This window comes from Hipposideros armiger, unplaced genomic scaffold (genome assembly GCF_001890085.2).
Source record: "Hipposideros armiger isolate ML-2016 unplaced genomic scaffold, ASM189008v1 scaffold_44, whole genome shotgun sequence".
NCBI lineage: Eukaryota > Metazoa > Chordata > Mammalia > Chiroptera > Hipposideridae > Hipposideros > Hipposideros armiger.
Window position 1 is genome coordinate 1368586 of NW_017731394.1, and position 18970 is coordinate 1387555.

The following is an 18970-nucleotide window of genomic DNA, read 5'->3' on the forward strand; positions in this document are numbered from 1 at the left end:
CACTGCTCTGCTTTCTGTCTTGATGGATTTGCCTGTGCTGACATTTTGTATAAGTGGAATCATACAATAGCGGCCTTTTGTGTCTGGCTTCTTTCACTAAGCATTATGTTTATCCATGTTGTAGCATGTATCAGTACATTATTCTTTTTCATTTTTTTTGTAGTCTTCTTATTGTGGTAAAATGTATACAACATAAAATTTACTTTTTTTTTTTTTTTAAGTTTTTTTTGGGGAATTGGGGAAGGGGAACAGCCAAGTTGTTGTCCTTCAGTCTTAGTTGTGGAGGGTGCAGCTAGCTCAGCTCCAAGTCCAGTTGCCATCCGGCCTCCCGACGGCAGCTCATGGCCGCTCAGCTCAAGGTGCTGTGTTCAATCTTAGTTGCGGGTGGGCATAGCCCACCATCCCATGCAGGAGTTGAACCAGCAACCTTGTTGTTAGGAGCACGTGGTCTCATCAGCTGAGCCATCCTGCCACCTGTTGGCAGCTCAGCAGCAGCTCAGCTCGGGCGCAGCTCATTGGCCAAGGGGGGATTGAACCGGTGATCCTGTTGCTCAGAGCTCACGCTCTTAACCAACTGAGCCACTCGGCCAGCCTCAAAACTTACCATTTTTAAGTGCACAGTTTAGTGGCATTAAGTACATTCACATTGTTGTGTAACCATCGCCACCATCCATCTCCAGAGCTTTTCCATCTTCACAGACTGAAACTCCATACCCTTTAAACACTAACTCCTCATTCCCCCTTCTCCCCAGCCCCTGGGAAACACCATCCTGCTTTCTGTCTCTGTGAATGTGACTACTGTTGGTGCCTCATATGAGTGGAATCGTTCAGTACTTGTCCTTTTGTGTCTGGCTTATTCCACCTAGCATAATGTCATCAAGGTTCATTCATGTTGTAGTGTGTGTCAGCATTTCTTTTCTTTTTAAGGCTGAATAATATTCCATTGTATGGCTCTACCACATTTTGTTTATTCACGCATCAATTAATGGACATTTGGGTGTTTCCACTTTTTTGGCTATTGTGAATTGTGCTGCTCTGAACATCTGTGTACAAGTTTTTGTGTGAACATACATTTTCGGTTCTCTGGGGTACGTACCTAGAATTAGAATTGCTGGGTCATGTGGTGACTTTTAAGTTTAAAATTTTGAGGAACTGCCACACTTTTCCAAAATCATTTTATAATCTCACCAGCAATGTATGGGGCTTCCAACTTGTGCTGCTTCACTGCTGTCCTTCTGTTACTCATCTTGATTAAAATCCGAGCGGTGATGTTGCTTTTCAGTTTTATCTAAAGAAACTTCTTCCCCTTCTATGCAGAGCAATATTTTTTTTCTTTTTATGTTTTTCATGGTCAATACTTCTAACTACAGCAGTCCTTTAAGGAGATAACTAACAAGGGATTCCCCCATTTTGTCTGCAAAGAGGTGGTTTGGTATATAGACTCCCCCTTCTTTTTTGAGGGCACTCAGTCTTCTGATCTCTAGCCTCAGATGCTGCTACTTCTCTAAATTAAATATCTTTCTCGTGAAAGTTCCTTATTTTAATTTTTTCAAGACATTGTAAGCCTAAGGTTTCACCTCTTGCCTCTGAGTTCCCTGTTTTGTGCCAGAGGAAGCTCTAAAGAGGGTGCTGAACTTCGGGGGAGGGGAGAAGTGGCATGTTCTCTCCTGGAGGGCAGTTCTCCTTAAAAAAGAGCTGTGGGGAGGCTGGTGTTTTCACTGGGGACAGACGTCTACTTTGGGTATCAATCCTTGGAAATTTTGCATACTAAACTCACGCACTGCATACTGTTGGAGGCATCAAAGCTAGGACACTGCCGTCTAGCAATGTGACATCAAAAAAACAGGCTGATGACAAGTCTGTTGAAGCATCTGTGTTTAACAATAGAGGAGTCGCCATCTTCAAAGATAGTTTTAATTTCCTGAGAAGAATTCTGGACTAAGACCACAAATTGTTAGTGTCTTGATTTGGTGTCAGTTTCTTATAGCAAGACTGGTCCTTAAAGTTTATTTGACGAACCTGTAAAAACTCAAATCAGGCCTTTTCACGAAGATGTCGCTGAAAGCGAAAAAGGAAGCCTGGGCCCCTCCCAAAGCCGAAGCCAAAGCAAAGGCTTTGAAGGCAAAGAAAGCAGAGCTGAAAGGCACCCGCAGCCGCAAAAAAAAAAAGGCCCGCATGTCACCCACCTTCCGAAGGCCCAAGACACTGCGGCTCATACCCTCGGAAGAGCGCCCCCAGGAGAAACAAGCTTGACCACTGTGCCATCAGCAAGGTCCCCTAACTATAAGTCAGCCATGAAGAAGATAGAAGACAACCGCACACTGTGTTCATTGTGGATGTCAAGGCCAACAAGCACCAGATCTAACAGGCTGTGAAGAGGCTCTATGACGTTGACGTGGCCAAGGTCAGCACCCTGATCAGGCTTGATGGAAAGAAGGTAAATGTTCGACTGGCTCCTGACTATGATGCTTTGGATGTTGCGAACAAAGTTGGGATCATCTAAACTGAGTCCAGCTGGCTAATTCTAAATATAAAATTTTTTCACTGTAAAAAAAAAAAAAATTCAAGTCGGAAGTCATATGTCTCCTCAGCCTCTCTACTGCTCTTCCCCTCACCCCACACATGGGAATTTTTCCCTCATAGGACCCAGGGGTGCCTTTAACAGGGATGCAGTCACAGAAATTCTCACCGCTGTCCAGGAGGCTCTGGGTTGTTATCTGTTATTCCTACTTTTTCTATTTGCTGTTTATTTTTCTTTTTATTCACTTATCAATTCTTGAGAGCCTCCTTTGTGCTATGTACTGAGGGTGAATAAGTGCAGGCTCTGTCCTCAAAGACTTCCTCCCTCCTTCTGGAAAAGGTGAATGGCTGTCTGGTTTGCCCAGGACTGGGGTGTGTGTGGGAGGTGGGTAGGGGTGGTGTTACCAGTCCAGGTGCCTGATGCTTTGAAAGGCCGAAAACTCAAAACTTCAATGTTTGGAGTAAGGAAAGGCTTATTGATGGAGAAGGAGCCAACAGAGAAGATGGGAGACCTAGTGGTTCCTCAAATTCATCTTACCAGAGTGCAGGGTTCAGGCTTCTTTTACGTCAGGGGAAGGGGAAATTGGAGGGACTGTTTTTGTAAAACTGAGGCCACAAGCAGAATTCCCATAATGATTGGCATGTCTGTGTGCAAAGAGTAAGCAGGAACTGTTAGCCTGAAGGCCATGGACACAAGGCAGGCTGGAATGAGATGGAGTCAGAGAGGCTGAGTATTTCCCTCTGTTATAGTAGTTGGTGTTGGTAGTCCACAGGACTTGGGAATTTCAGTTTTAAAACTGAGACAGTCCTGGACGAACTGGGACGCGTAGGTCACCCTTGCTCGTACCTTATGACTCTTTCCTATCTAATGATATAACTTCTATTTATTGAGTTTTGGCTCTGCCAGCCACTTTATATGCATGGTCTATTTTCATCTTTAAAACAGCCCTGTGAGGTAGGAATCCTCATTTTTCAAAGGCTGAGTTGAAAAAACTTGCGTAAGGTTATGTTGCTATTATGTGACAGACTCTGGATTCACACCCAGCCTGTCTGTGCCCTTAGTGAGTGCGCTCCAATGCGGCCTTTTTAAGGAAGAAGGGGCTCTGAGATGGAAGGATAATTCACACAGACTCCCTTATGACTCTGAAATGACTAGAAAATCCTGAGAGAAACTTCAGAGGTGTGTGTAGGGGCCGTGGCTCCACCGCCCTCTGCTGGCCAGCCAGAATTTACAGCTCAGGGGTGCTTTCTGTTGTTTTCATTACAGACAGTTTTGATGGACCAGTCTCGCTTCCAAGAGCTCCAGCTCCAGCTGGAGCAACTGACCATCCTGGGGACCATATTGCTGGTCACGTTCAGCATGGCAGCCTCAGGAATTTCCAGCCAGGCCAACTTTGCTGAAAAACTCAAGATGATTGTGAAGATTCTGCTAACAGATATGCATCTGCCGTAAGTGGCTAAGAGCTGTGGACTGGACCTTTAATGGATGGATGGGAGGCAGCTGGTAGCAGAGAGCACACTGGAACAGGGTCTCCCAGTGTAAGGCTGAATCTGGGGCCACTCTCTAGGAACTGAGAGGAAACTTGTTCTCCAACTGTCTTTGCCACGGCAGAATTTATTCAGAGCCTTATGGTCAAAGTTAGAATCAACTGTAGGGTTCACAAGGCTCTAGGATAGTGGCTTTCAAATGTCTGTGACCAGGACCCATAGTAAGAAATTCATTTTCTATTGTGATCTAGTACACACTTAGACACATATGTAACTGAAGTAAAAATTTCACAAAATGAAACTTACCCTAACTATGCTTAATACATCCTTATATTTCTATTGTATTCCATTAAAAAAAATACTGGTTGCTGCCCACTGAATTCACAACCAACTAACAGTTTGGACAACACAGCCCCAGGGAAAGGTCATATAAGAAATAACCTGTATTCCTCAGAGTTGCATGTATGTGATTAGAGAATTCTGCCCTTTGCACATTCTTCATAGATTTTGTGCTGGGTATAAGTGGATTCTTTTATCCACCAGCATTAATCCATGCTTTTGAGGGCAGCTGCTATAACTGTGCCAGCAGTGAAGTCAGATTAGGTGATTTGTGTGATTTAGGGCATACAGGAGGATATTTTTGAATGGTTCTAAGTAAACACTATATGACAAGGTTCAATTCAAAGGATTCTTCAAGGGGAATGTCCCCAGACATTCTCATCCTTACAAAATGGAGGAATTTCACTTCAGAGTTTGCACAAAGCATGCATGTGTTGAGTGCGGTGAAGGGTGTGTCCACACATGACTAGGGGTTCAACGGTCTTGACTTAGGCCAAGAGGATGTTTGTTGAGCTGAGGCCTAGTCTGAGGCCCTTGCACAGGTGTAACCCTGGGCTGTCATGTAGGTCCCCGTCCAGTGGAACTGCTCTGTCAAAGGTGCTGATTTGAGGGGCCTTGTCCTGTGCTTCCTTAGGAGTCTAGCCTCTGCCGTTTTCACCCTGGCAGTCAGAGGCTAGCAGAGTTGGTACCTGCAGTGAGGCCCAGAGCATGCACACTTGCTCCCACTAATTCTAATGTCCAAAGAATCTAGACCCAGAACAAAGGCAATTGCCTTCCCATAGAATACCCACCAGCAGGCGGGCTCCCAATAGACATCCTAGGAGAGCCTGGGGGTCCCAGGAAATCCAGGTTCTAATTTTATTAACTTTTGGATTTCAGTTTAATTAATTAATTAATTAATTTTTATTGGGGAATTGGGGGAAGGGGAACAGACAAGTTGCTGTCCTTTCGTTCTTCAGTCTAGTTGTGGAGGACGTTGCTTCACTGGCCCAAGTTGGCACCCTCATTGCACTCTTCCCGGGAGAGGCAGATCAGTCACCGGCTTCTGGATGGCCGCTCATGGCGGCTGCTGGCCGCTCACACTGGCTGCTGGCTACACATGGTAGCCCATGGCAACCCATCTGCCATCGCCGGAGACTCACAGCAGCCCAGCTCCAGGTCGAGCTGTTGTTCAGCATCTTAGCTGTAGAGGGCAGTGTCACTGGCCCTCATATGTGGGCTCCGAACCGGGGCCCTCTGGCGTCCCAAGCCAGCTCTTAACCATCGCGCCACTCGGCCGGCCCTAATTTATTCTTTTAAAGTAGTTAATACACTCACGTGTTTCAGAAATACAAAAGGAAAAAGGGTATTTAAGGAAAAGGTTCTCTCCCACTCCTGTCCCACAGCTACCAGTTTCTTGTGTATTGCTTCAGAGATATTCAAGATATTCTTAAGTCAATTCCAGGCTTATCTCACCACACAGATGCTAGCAAGAAGTTGAGTTTTGGGTTGTTGGTCCTGATGTAATCTAAGTCCTCCCCTTCCTACTGTGCTTTCCAGGAAAGGGGCAGGGGTGGAGGGAGGAGGTGAGGGGAAGAGAGAGAGAGAGAGAGAGAGACCCTGAGTCGAGTGTACACAGCCTGAGAAGTTAGGGGAAGGGAAGAGAGTCGCAAATTTTCCTTTTGAAAATGTCGGTCCGTGAGTTGGTTATTGTGACTCTTATCAGGCTGTTTGAGCTGGATAGATACGCATGTTGTTTATGGGTTCTTTCTTCCCTGGCTTCTCCTTTCTTTTCTCTGCTCAAGCTCCTTCCATCTGAAGGATGCCCTGACTACCATTGGGGAGAAAGTCTGCCTGGAGGTGAGCAGCTGCTTTTCCCAGTGTGGATTCACCCCCTTTACCACGGACAAGGAGACCGTGCTCAAGGGCCAGATCCAGGCTGTGGCCAGTCCTGACGACCCCATCCGCAGGATCATGGGTACGTTTGGGGGAAGGCAGGAAGTGGAGATATGCTCTCAGAGGGCCTGGCAGACAGGTCCCTCTGAAGAAATCTAAAAGGGTTTTGATGGATTACCAGGCTGATGAGTGAGGAAAGAGTGATTGATCACCACAGTACCACCCAAAGGTTTGCTCACGTGACCAGGCAGCCATCATTGTTCTGAAGGCTCTGCCCCTGGTTCCTGGCACAGATCTCCAAAGCCTTTGTAATTTCCTAATTGATAAGAACACTAGGAGCATCTTTTTTTCTAATGGTTGGTCTTTGACCCTGGTTCCTGACATAGCTCCTAAATCCTTTGGAGTTTCCTGGTTGGTAGGAGTGTCTTTTTTTCTAATGAGGTGACTCTTGGATGGCTCCTGGATGGGGCTGGTCACCAGAAAGCCCAAGCCATTATTAGAAGCTTGGAATTTTCAGCCCCATCCCCCATTCTCCAGCGAGGAGAGAGGGGCTGGAAATACCTACGTGTGAAGTCTCCATAAAAATCCCCAAAATATAGGGTTTGGAGAACTTCGGGGTTGGTAAACACATCTATGTAACGGGATGCTGATGCACCCCAACTCCATGGGGACCGGATCTCTTGCCCTCAGGACTCTCCCAGATCTCGCCCTGTGTATCTCTTCTTCTGGCTGCCCATCTGTATCCTTTATCATGTCCTTTATTATATAATAAACCGGTACACGTAACTGAGTGTTCCCCTGAGTTCCCTGAGCTGTTCTTGCAAATATTCGTAATACAAATCCAAAGGAGAGGAGATGATGGGAACCTCTGATTTGTAGCCAAGTCGGACAGCAGTCGGTGACCTGGGGGTTTACTACTTGTGATTGGCATCTGAAGTGGGGGCAGTCTTGTGGAACTGAGCCCTTAACCTGTGGGATCTGATGCTATCTCCAGGTAGTGTCAGAATTGAGTAAAATTGTAGGACACGCAGCTGGAGTCACAAGCATTGCTTGGCGTGGGGAAACCCCTCCCACATCTGGTGTCAGAGTGTTTTGAGTGTGATAGGAGGAGCGCAGGTTTTGTGTAGGGTGAGTATAGGCTTTCCTTACACGCACTTCCTGTGTAGCTTGAGCAAGTGACTTGACACTTGAGTTCCCTAATCTCTGAAAAGGGGATAATACCAACAACCATCCAAGGTTGCTGAGAGGACTACAGGTGATAACAAGTATAAAGTGCTTGCCATCATCGCTGGCAGACATAGCACTCAATAAATGAGTAGCTATTATTAAAAATACTACTGTATTATTAGCTATTACTTTTCATCATCACTGCAGTGGCACTATGAAAAAATCTGTTCACTGGTTGATCAAGGAGTGCAATGTTTTTTTGTTTGTTGGTTGGTTTTTTAGCTGAGCCATCCTGCCCCCTGTTGGCAGCTCAGCGGCAGGCAGCTCAGCTCGGACCGTGAATGGAACTGACAACCCTGTTGCTCAGAGCTCGCAGCGAGCTCTTAACCAACCGAGCCACTCGGTGGGCCACAAGGAATGCAATGTTTATTTAATTTAAAAAATTCAGATTTATCTTTAACATAATTTAATTAATTTTGAATTGCTTCCTCAACTTCTTTATTATACATGTTCAACATACAAATAGTGAAAAATTAGCAGGCTTCATGATTGATCTGTGGCTGAATGATCTGTGGTTATCAGATTTCAGATTGTAGTAGAGGCTGGACTAGTGACATGGGCCTGCTTCTACTACTATGATTTTTTTTTTTATTCTTAAATGATACTTTATAAAAAAAGAGTTACCGTATTTCCCCATGTATAAGACGCACCCTTTTCCGAAAAATTTGGGGTCTAAAAACTGGGTGCGTCTTATACAATGGTTGTAGATTTTTTTACTTGCATTTCCCGCTGAGGACGAGGCAATATATGAAGACAGTGATTTGTCATCAGACACCGATGAGGACAAGCTAATGGTTGGGAGTTTTGACAGTGTTGAGAAGTTGTATGAATTTTATGATGAATAAAACTTGAGTTCAATAACTTTATGTAATACATTTTTTTTCAAATTTTGGGCCCCAAAATTAAAGTGCGTTTTATACATGGGAAAAGATGGTACATAGATCAGTGGTTTTTTTAAAAATTGGATTATATCATCATAGCCCTACCTTGGTCACAGTTTCATCTTTGGATCACTCAGGAAGAGCCTCTGTAAGACCTTGTTGGGCCCTCGGATCATCAGGCTTAATGTTATTGACCTTGGTAGAGATGCAGGAAAGTGCCTGTAAATAGACCCCTGTAACAAGCTGCTCTGTGTCCTGTCATCCTGGTTGATTAGTAACAGCCAGTTGTTGATATAGAGATAAAAACCAGCCCTCGGGTAGAAATGATCCGAGGATTTCCACTTCTGGGTGAGGCTTCCAGCTCTGGAACCATAAGAAAACCAAACTACCTTTGGGACAGGGGTGATCAGACTCCTCCGGTCAGCAGTTTCTCTGTAAGCGTGCTATTGGGTTCCAAAGGGTCTAAGTCATTTGCACCTGAGAGATTCCCCAGGGCAGGAGGTGGGCATGAAGTTTGCAAAAGCCTATTCAATATAAATGCCACTGTTGCTTTTGTAATAAAATCTATAAAAAGTGTGGCTTGCACACACTCGGTTTTGTACACAGGAGAGTACAGAAGCATCATAGAGGGGAATGGGCCAAAAAAGCATCAACTTAAATTACTCCTCAGAGTAGGACAAGTCTACAAATGCCCACAACTCCATGGCCTTCCGTTGTTGCGTTAGAGAAGGAAGCTCATGCTTCTTCACATGGGCTCAGTGGGAAAAGACAGATCACAGCCAACAGTGCTGGAATCTGGGATCTTCATTGGCTGATGCTGGTCTCAGTATGTCTTGCTCCTCTGAGAGCAGAGCCTATCAACACTCTGGTCTCCCCTATTCATTCATACATTTATTCTTGCTTTCCAAATGTATTCTGAGCTTTTACTGGGGCCAGGTTTCATGCCAGGCAGTGTACGGGATGCTGGGGAGAGAATGATGAACAAGATAAGCATGGTTCATACCCTCATGAAACTAACCATTAGAGGGGGGAGGAAACATTACAAATGTGATGACTTTTCAGGGGTGCCACGTACTGTGGGCCCCTGGTCTAGGGGGTGGCCAGAAAAGACTTTCCTGAAAAGGTGATGTTTAAGCTAAAAACTGAAGCATAATCAAAAGTTTGTAAGGTCACCCCGAACAAGAAACAACCAACTGCTTTCGTTTCTATCACAGATTCCCGAATCCTGACCTTCTTAGAAACCTACCTTGCCTCAGGTCATCAGAAGCCATTGCCCACAGTACCTGGGGGATTGGGTCCGGTCCAAACAGAACTGGAGGAAGTTGCTGTGAAATTCATGCGCCTGGTCAACTATAACAAGATGGTCTTCAGTCCCTACTATGATGCAATCCTCAGTAAGATCCTTGTCAGATCCTAACACATATGCTCCCTACAGCAGCAGTATTATCTACTCAACTCAGAATACCTGTTCTCAACTATAACGTTGCTTTGGAAAATGGCTACATGTAGTACATTCGTATTTAATAGCATTGATTCCAAAAGGAAGAATATTGTGTATCACTGTTGAAAAGACTTGTTGAAAAATGCACTGAATTCTATTTTGAGGGTTTGTATTTATGAGTGAAAGTTTACAAATCAAAGAAGCTTTTTCTTATCTTGAGTTTTTAAATGGTTGCCTGCCATGTTTATCTTCCCCACCCCTACCCCAACCCTACCCCATCATGATTGTGGCTGCCTCTCCCAGGAGGCTGGGACCTCTTGTCTGCCATCTGGGTAGTTTTCTTTCAGACATCCAAGAGTATCTGACAGTCACCCGTCACCCAGGAGTGAAAGAAACTCAGCCATGACCATGTTTAGACGCTTGCCTCTCTCTTGCATAGCCTCCCACCTGTCCTTTGTCTCTCCAGGTATTTTGTGTTAGAAGGGCTTACACAGTCCTACTGCCTTCCCCCTGCTTGACCTAGCCAGAGCTCCAGAGCCCTTTTGTTCTAGAGCAGAGTTACTTGATTTTTTAAAAGCTTATTCTTTTACGCAAAATTACCCCTGAGCCTGGATGATGACTTCTGGGATCTAGAGAAAGAAAATTATTTGACTTTTGAGCCTTGAAAGTTAAGGAGGAAATATTTATATTTTAAAATATATGTTTGTATACTATAAAAGGAGATAACTGTCAGGAGTTTTTCCTGAAAAATTCACTCTGACACAATATACAGATGTATTGATTGGATTAGAATTCCAGAATTAGATTGAAGTGGTTTCAGATAAAATAGTGTAAGCTGACATATTTCTTTGGTAAGGAAGTCATAGAAAAATCCCTGGGTTTTGCGCAGTATTTTTCAAGGAACTTCAGTGACCAGAATTCCTGACATAGCCTATGACTGAAAGGGGAGTGTGGGATTCACAGGTGAGCTGTTCTATTAAAAAGATTAAATGTGTGCATGTGCATGCGTGTATTTCAGACAGTGGCATTATGTTAGGAGCAGAGCCATGCAGTTGTTGGCAGTGGTCTCCAGCTAATAATGCAAGGAGTCCTTCTATTAAAGGTGGTGAGGGGTGTAGGTGGGATGAGGGCCAGAGTCAGGGCAGCCAGGGCACGTTTATCCTGTAGACCGTGTAGTGATACCAGGCTTCGGAGGAGTGAGTGGCTGTACTGGGGGATGTGATTTCTCCAGACACCTGCCACGTGCTTTTTCCTTGCCCTACGAATATATGCTGCATTATGTGGGCAGATGTCATATCATTGAAGTTTAAGACTCAAGGATAAATCTTCCCTGGTTTCATTGGTAAGGGACAAATTTCAGTAAGTAGAACTTTTAAAGAACAAAATCGTATCTTTTATAGTATATTCAATGAGGTCACACTTGGAATGGTTTCCAGAGGTAAGATTGCTCTGTGGCAGCCGTGCTCATGGGCGGTATGGCATCCGGTTCCCTGGCTGAGAAGCTGGAGCACCTGGGGAGCATGCAGCATGTCTCAGCCTCAGAGTGTTGGCGTTTTTCTCCTCCCCCTCCCCCTCCAAGGATGAAGGAGGGGAGCTCTACTCCCAAATACACCAGGTGGATCACTGCTTCCCGCAGTTGTTCTTCCTGAATCTCAAAAATTCTTCCTTTTGCATTCTTTTATAAGGGTTAACTCATAAAAGAATTTTTTTTCCCCTCTTGAGTTCCTAAATTGACAAAATTTGGACAATTTGAAATCTTAAATGCATATAGTATAACAGGGAGCTTCACAGTCTCTCATGACCCCTCTACCTCAGTTACCACTGGTGGAGTTCTACAAGTGGCAAAAGCCGAGAATGAAGGAGGCAAAGTTCAGAATCACAGTATTCATATTGAATTGTTTTGTTGTTGCTCTTTGAAGCTAAGTGAGCTAATTTTTTTCCTGGAATCTCATAGGATTATCACTGAGGGCCAGGAAAGTTCACTTAGTTCATTCAGTCACTCAGGAAGTGTTTAAGCATCTACTTGTAATTCATCCCTACCGCTCTCTGGCTCTCCCTCCAAGACGAAATATCCTATGGCATATAAATTATCCCTCCAAATTGAATTGGTTCTATATAGTGCATACAGATTAGATTTGACATGATTTCCTGCCTAACGGGTTTGTGGAAACAAGTGTCTTTTATGAAACTGCTAAGTTTATTTGGCAGTAGTACTTCACTACCTGTGGATAGAACTGAGAGCCTTGAGAGTTAGGTCAATATCAACAAGTCTGATTTATTTGACAGTCGAATGAATGAATGAATGAATGAGTGAATGAATGAATGCAGAGCAGTAACTGCTACTTTGTCAGCTCTCAGTTGGGTGGATGGGTGGATGGATTATTAGTCAAGGTGTTTTTTGTTTTGTTTTTTTAATCTCATTATTTTTAATGATTTTTTTTTTAATTGGAGGACTCATCAGCTCCAAGTCAAGTAGTTGTTTCATTCTAGTTGTGGAGGGCACATCTCAGTTGCCCATGTGGGAATCGAACCGGCAACCTTGGTGTTATGAGCACTGCGTTCTAACCAACCCACTGAGCTAACCGGCCGCCCCTAATGTCATTACTTTTAAAGTAAGCTTTGAAATGTGATTGTTTCTATAACCATGTAACCCAAATATAAATATATTTCAGGTAAGAACCACACTGAGAGGATGTCTTATTGGTTAAATATAATAGACAAGTATAGGTAATAAGAACTTTTTTATTGTAAAGAAAAGTTATTAATAAGTTTGACATAATAGGCATATATGGTACACATACTGACTGATGATTGTAAGTGGATTATCCAGCAGTTCTGTTTTTGTGGCCATGCTGTTTTTCATTTCTCCAAGCCTTAAAATGCCTGGGAATAGGAAGGTGTGGCTGCCACCAACTTTCCTGGCGAGTTTCTAAAGGAATAGGCATTTGCTGTTTGATTTCCAGCGACCTTTTGGCATGCCCTGATTTATATGGCTGGCATTTGTGTTTGTTTTCATTTCGAGGCAGGGTGATAGAGTGCCAAGATGGGGAGCTGTCAAGAAACCAGAGTTCTGATCCCATTTCTGTTCCATAGTAGCTGAGGCAAATCGGGACCCTTTTCTATCACCTATAAAATGAAAGGTTCAGACTTGACCTGGAAGCTTCTTTCCAGTTCTGACATTCTGTGATAAATCTGACTTAAATAACTTCAATAGACTGCAGTAGAATTGTGCACAAAGCTCCTGATTTAGAGGAAGATCTGGGTTTGAGTCTTTCCTGTGTTGCCTTCTTACTAGTTTTGGGATATTGGCCAGTAAAGGCAAAATATTGGCCTCAATATTTTCATCTGTAAAAATGGGAACACTACCAACTCACACTCTGTGAGGATTACATTTGATAATGCCTATTAGAATGCTTTGTGCGTGGACTGTAAGTTACTTTATTAACAACAAAGGACAGCATATGAGCCTCTACCTGTAGGTGTACATCTGCTATCGCCGACTGTTGGTGTCCAGCATCCCCTCAGTCAGGCACATTTTACAGACCTATAGAGTTTCCCTCCTATCCTGTCCCAAGACTATTATTATCTTTCATCATCTCTTCTGTGCTAGGGCTACAGTCTTACCATATCTCCCAATGTCCACCGCCACCCCAATGATTTCTTCCCATCTGCACCTCTGTACTATTATTTGAACTAAATGAATGCATGAACAAATGAATGGATGACTGAATGGTAGTGGGTGATGGGCTGTGACACTCACTTTTAAAGGCATTATCTCATTGAAAACATAATCTAAATAAAGAACTACAATGATGTTTGCAACTGCATTTAAATTGGATTCTGTATTGTATAACTATTTTAAGGGATAGCCTTTCATTCATAGTATTGAAAGGAACTTGATGGGATGAGAGGGGAAAGACTTTAAGCCCAATAAGCTCCATTAGCCTATCAAATGTTTACTGATGCTTTCAGAAATAATAGCTAGAGTCCTAGAAAATAAGTGTCAGAGACCTAAAGAGGGCACAATTTTACTTAAAACTGCCCCTAGTATGGGTTTCTGTTGTACCTTACTATATTGCCTTCTGAACCTAAGAACTGGAAGTAATCTATAGGCCCTGTGGGATGGAGTGTTTAGTTTTGAAATCAGGTGTGTCTGGAGTTAGTAGCAATAGTCAGATGTCACCATTGTTAGATTTGTCTTATCTGAACTAAATATTGAGAAGCTTTAAGTGCAACTTCTGACTTAAAAGCAACCTTAAAATTGAAGCAAAACTATTTTTTTCTGTGTTTCTCATTCACATTGCCTCTGCTTTTTATTTATTTTTTTACTATTATTTTTTTTAGCTGAGCCACCCTGCCACCTGTTGGCAGCTCAGCAGCAGCTCAGCTTGGGCCGGGAATTGAACTGCTGTTGCTCAGAGCTTGCACTCTTGAGTGAGCTCTTAACCAACTGAGCCACTTGGGCTGGCCCACCTCTGCTTTTTAAAGTATTGTCATCCTTATGCTCAAAGCAGAACTTTGGTCAGGACTCAGGGAAGAAAATTTAGTAAAATGTTGAATTGTTTTTCTTGACTTTCATTCCCAAAGCTTGGCAAGCTGTGACACTTCTGTTGAATATTTAAGAATTTACTCAAATCAGTAACAGGTACCTGTTTCATTACTTGCTATGAATTCTTTCAAGACTTACAAAATGTTTATTAAAGTAAATATAATTTCACTTGCTGAAGGTCACAGTCAAGGAAGAACTATTAACTTTAATGAAGTTTGTTTTGGGAACTGAAATGTAAAAAACCAAAATTTATGAAGATGGTAATTATACTTTTACAATTGTGTAAATGAACACTTAGTTTTACATACTAAATACAGGCCAATACAGGGTTGTAAAATTACCAAATAAATTCATAATTATTGACCAAAGCCAATGTGCTGATAAAAGTGATGCATGTTTTCATTCTTTCCCAGTGGTACAACTTGGTTTTCAGTTTTACGTTTACTATTAGGTAGTTAGGACCTTTTACTTGACCAGGTGCAGCAACATAGCTATAACCTCTCATTTGAAATTTAGTGCTAAAGGCCAGAGTTTGACTGATTTTTGTTTAGGAATGACTTACAGTCCTTAAATTTTATCCAATTCTAGAATTGTGGGGGAGATTCTGTCATTGTTTCTATAAAAAGGAAAAATATGGATATTTTTTGGAAATTTCTCTGGGTCCAGCAATACAGATATATGAGTCCTTTGACTTGGAGGACTGGGTATACCCTGAGAGCCTGCACATTAGATTTCCAAAAGTAAGCTCAGATTTCTAACATCATGCTACTTATTCAACTATGTTTACAAAAGGAATTATCAAATATTCAGACAGAATCATATTAAAAACTAAAAATTCATATTATCTAGAGCATTTAGAACATTAGAAAATGTTTTATTCTAACGAGATAATCCTTTTTATAGTTAAAGGTCAGATAATTTCTAGAAGAAAAATCTTAGAAATAAATGCAGTAGGAGCAATTATAATAGACACAATGGCCTTAATACAGTGCTTGGCACTTTTTACCAAGGTAGGTCGGTAGGTTGTGTGTGTGTGTGTGTGTGTGTGTGTGTGTGTGCGTGTGCGCGCACGCTCACACATACGTTTTCTCTTTATTACAATGCTAAACTAAAGATCATTTCTCACACACATTCATGTGGCGTTGTTTTCTCATTTATGGGAACACTATTACAGACCATTATAGGTATTTGAAACCATTTTGTCTTCTTCAAAACACTATCCAAAGACAGCACTTCAGGAAAGATTGTATACATCTCTATATTCTCTATATTTTAAAATCTATGCTATATGGTACTACTTATGCCTTTCAGATGGTTTTGTTGATAACCATGATATAAAAAAAAGACCAATACAGCTTGGATACTTGAGAGAGTAACAAAATCTGAATTAGAGTCAGCTGACTTTGTTCTGAGGCAGTTGTAGCTTTAATGGGAAAAAACAGGAAGCACATGCTTGTGATCAACTTATGTAAATATAACCTTACTATGTACAAATTGATATAAGAAAATGATTCATAACCCTTTTTCCATTACAAGTTTTATAGAAATATTTGAAGCACATTTTAAAATATAAGATTAATATTTGAATTCAAATTCTAAATTGCGTACCCAGTATGTAAGATAGTTTCTTTATAACCATTACTTTTCCTCATTTTTAGCTTTTTTTCTGAATCACAACCCTTAGCCACAACTAGTTTTCTTTATATTAGATTTTCTAGAAATAAGTCAAAAGGAGATAATGTTGCTAACAAAGAGCAAAACGTAATTCTTTGAGCTTAATTTCATGACAAGTTTATAATTAAATTTGGTTAACTGGCTGTAGTTTTCTTTGGTGCTATATATATTTAGCTCATGGAAAAAAACTGTCTTGAGCACGGAGCACCCTTCTGCAATATATTTATGTTAGAACATGACAGTGGGTGATTAAAGGAATTCCCACACATTGCTTTTAAGAGAGATTATAGATAAAATATCTCAGTCTGCCTCAGGTTAACTGGGGGAAGTGCATTCATATTTAAGGACTTCTAAAATGTTTAATTTGCCTCTTAAAAATGTATCCCTCATGTTTCAGTTAGCACCAAAACACGCCAGGGAGGACATATAGGTAAGTGTTCATACAGTAAATATAAGATGACTCTTCCTTGACATTTATTTTGAAAAGGTATAGGCTGAAGACCGTAAGTAGTTATTTAAATTTGAATGAAATCAGCAGAAAGAGGCATGACTTTTTTGAGATCCTTTTATTCTTTAAAGGATTGTTTTAAAATTTTAAACTACAAAACAGATTCCGTACATTCTGCCATAAATAAAAACAAACAATAAGGCAGGACTCTACATAAGCAAACCGAGAACAACTGTTTTCAGAAAATGTGATAAAATGCTTTACAATCATAAGCCATCCAGTTTTTAAAATAAAACTGTTGAAAACTCACAAGTCTTCAAGCGGCACATACAAGACACCCTTGAAGAGGGAACAAAATGTGGTTCTGCCATTTTGTACTGCTCTCACATTTTTGAAAACCTAATTTTGCTTACAGCATAGGTCTGTTCCATATTCTAAAATTCACAAAGGTTGGTTTGTTTTTTCTCAAGAACCATATGATAGAGGCACCAATGACAATACAACTTTGTTTCCAAGAACCTTGTAACAAAGCATTGTCTCTTTTAAACATATGACTTAAGAGGCAAAAAGGGAATCCTGGATAAGAGTTTTCTTTCAGAGGCCAGTTTTGAGCCTGCTTCACCGAATTCGCTTCTGCTGCCGTGCTCTGTAAATGTCGTGAACCGGGGGGACGACAGCGCCCTTTTCCTCATCCTCATCTGAGTCCTCATTGGGCCTTTTGACGGCCTTGGTGAGAACTGCATTACTTTCCACGGGGCCATTGCCTTCAACAGCTAGCTCTGGGGCTCCGCCAGTAATGATCCTCACTGCTTCCTCAACAGCTATGGAAACAGAACAAAAAGGACTGTTGGAAGATGTTGAAAATTACACTGCTATGAAAGAATATTTATCTACTATGGATACTTTATAGTTAACTTCGTTACTATTGACACTGAATAATTAAAGGAAAAGACAAAAGCTGTTGTTCAAATTAATAAAATTGTTTTTATAAGCCAAGTCTGATAGTGCATGTTCACATGAATAGAAAAGGTGAGCTTTTATGACATTTTATGACATTTTACTTAATGGAATTAGAATGTGAACAAGTCTCTCTGTGCCAAAGAGGATTTGGATCACTCCCTAGACTTTTACAAGATGGCTAGCTACTTTTGGAAACTTCAGTGGCAAAGAAAAACAATCTCTCCTGCATAGGAGACGACAATGTGAATTCCACACTTAGAAAAGGCACTTTTATCACTTACTATTTGGTATCTTACATCTTCGGAAAATTTCCATTAGTTCATCCACTTGTACAAAAGGACCCTATTTTGACAACAAATAAATTTTACTGATTTTTAAAAATTTTTTCATTTTCTTAAATTTTTTATTTTTCAATTACAGTTGACATTCAATATTATACTAGTTTCAGGTGTATAGCATAGTGGTTAGACATTTATATGAGATGATTCCCGCACACCCACCCCCCCATAAGTCTAGTACCCCAACACCATACAGTTATTACACTATCATTAACTATATTCCCTATGCTGTACTTGACATCCTCATGACTATTTTGTAACTACTAATTTGTAGTTCTTAATCCTTTCACTTTTTTCACCCAACCCCCAAACCCCCTCCAATCTGGCAACCATCAATTTGTCTCAATTTCACATATAAGTGAAACTTTGTGTTATTTGTCTTTTCTGTCTGACTTATTTCACTTAGCATAACACCCTCTAGGTCCATCCTCTAGTAGGTTCATTCATCTACTCATGGATACTTAAATTGCTTCTATGTCTTGGCTATTGTAAACAGTGCTGCAGTGAACATAGGGGTGCATACTGTCTTTTCGAATTAATGCTTTGGATTTCTTTGGATAAATACCCAGAAGTGGAATTGCTGGGTCATAAGGTAGTTCTATTCTGAGGACCCTCCAAAGCATTTTCATAGTGGCTGCACCAGTCTGCAGTCCCACCAATAGTGCACATGGGTTCCCTTTTCTGCACATCCTCGCCAACATTTGTTGTTTGTTGACTTATTGATGATAGCTATCCTGACAGGTGTGAGGTGATATCTCATTGTGGTTTTAATTCACATTTCTCTGATGATTAGTGACACTGATACAAATTTTAATCCCTAATAATCTGACAAGTTAAAATAGCACTACTTTATATTTCCCATGATACAAGATATGAATCACAGTTACTGTAACCCATCCCATAGAGCAAGTATCTCTCATGAAAATAGTCAACAAACCTGAAAACAAATAGGAGGCGGGAGAAGTTTCATTAAAACAACAGCTGCAGGTGGTACCGGGAATACTCCACCAGGGACAGGATGTAAGCCTGGAGCTATAAGAGAAAGAACAGTAGTAGGGATCAGATGGAATGGAAGAATTTCTAAACATTTAAGAGTTAAAATAAATAAGTAATTTGTACATAAAGATGTTCTATGTCTATGTTGCTTTTTTCTGGACATTTTAATTTGCCTTTAGTGCTTTACATGTTTGACCAAGCTCAAGTGGGTGAGACAGTGAGAGCAGTCTCAAC

General features: G+C 41.5%; 2 protein-coding genes across 7 annotated transcripts in view; one reads left to right on the forward strand and one right to left on the reverse strand.

Annotated features, from left to right (window-relative positions):
- Positions 1 to 11083, forward strand: part of TCP11L1 (t-complex 11 like 1) — a 32523-nt gene extending 21440 nt beyond the window's left edge. For all 6 annotated transcript variants that reach the window (XM_019639565.1, XM_019639567.1, XM_019639569.1 and 3 more), the window contains 3 exons: positions 3788 to 3969; positions 6132 to 6304; positions 9545 to 11083. In XM_019639565.1, the coding sequence (XP_019495110.1) occupies positions 3788 to 3969; positions 6132 to 6304; positions 9545 to 9747 (558 nt within the window). In that variant the 3' untranslated portion in view covers positions 9748 to 11083. The remainder of the gene's footprint in view (positions 1 to 3787; positions 3970 to 6131; positions 6305 to 9544) is intronic.
- A 5463-nt stretch (positions 11084 to 16546) lies between these two features.
- CSTF3 (cleavage stimulation factor subunit 3) overlaps positions 16547 to 18970 on the reverse strand; it is a 72274-nt gene continuing 69850 nt past the window's right edge. The window contains exons 19-21 of the mRNA XM_019639536.1: positions 18678 to 18772; positions 17684 to 17744; positions 16547 to 17263 (exon numbers count right to left, since the gene is read on the reverse strand). Coding sequence (XP_019495081.1) covers positions 17061 to 17263; positions 17684 to 17744; positions 18678 to 18772 — 359 coding nt within the window. The 3' untranslated portion in view covers positions 16547 to 17060. The remainder of the gene's footprint in view (positions 17264 to 17683; positions 17745 to 18677; positions 18773 to 18970) is intronic.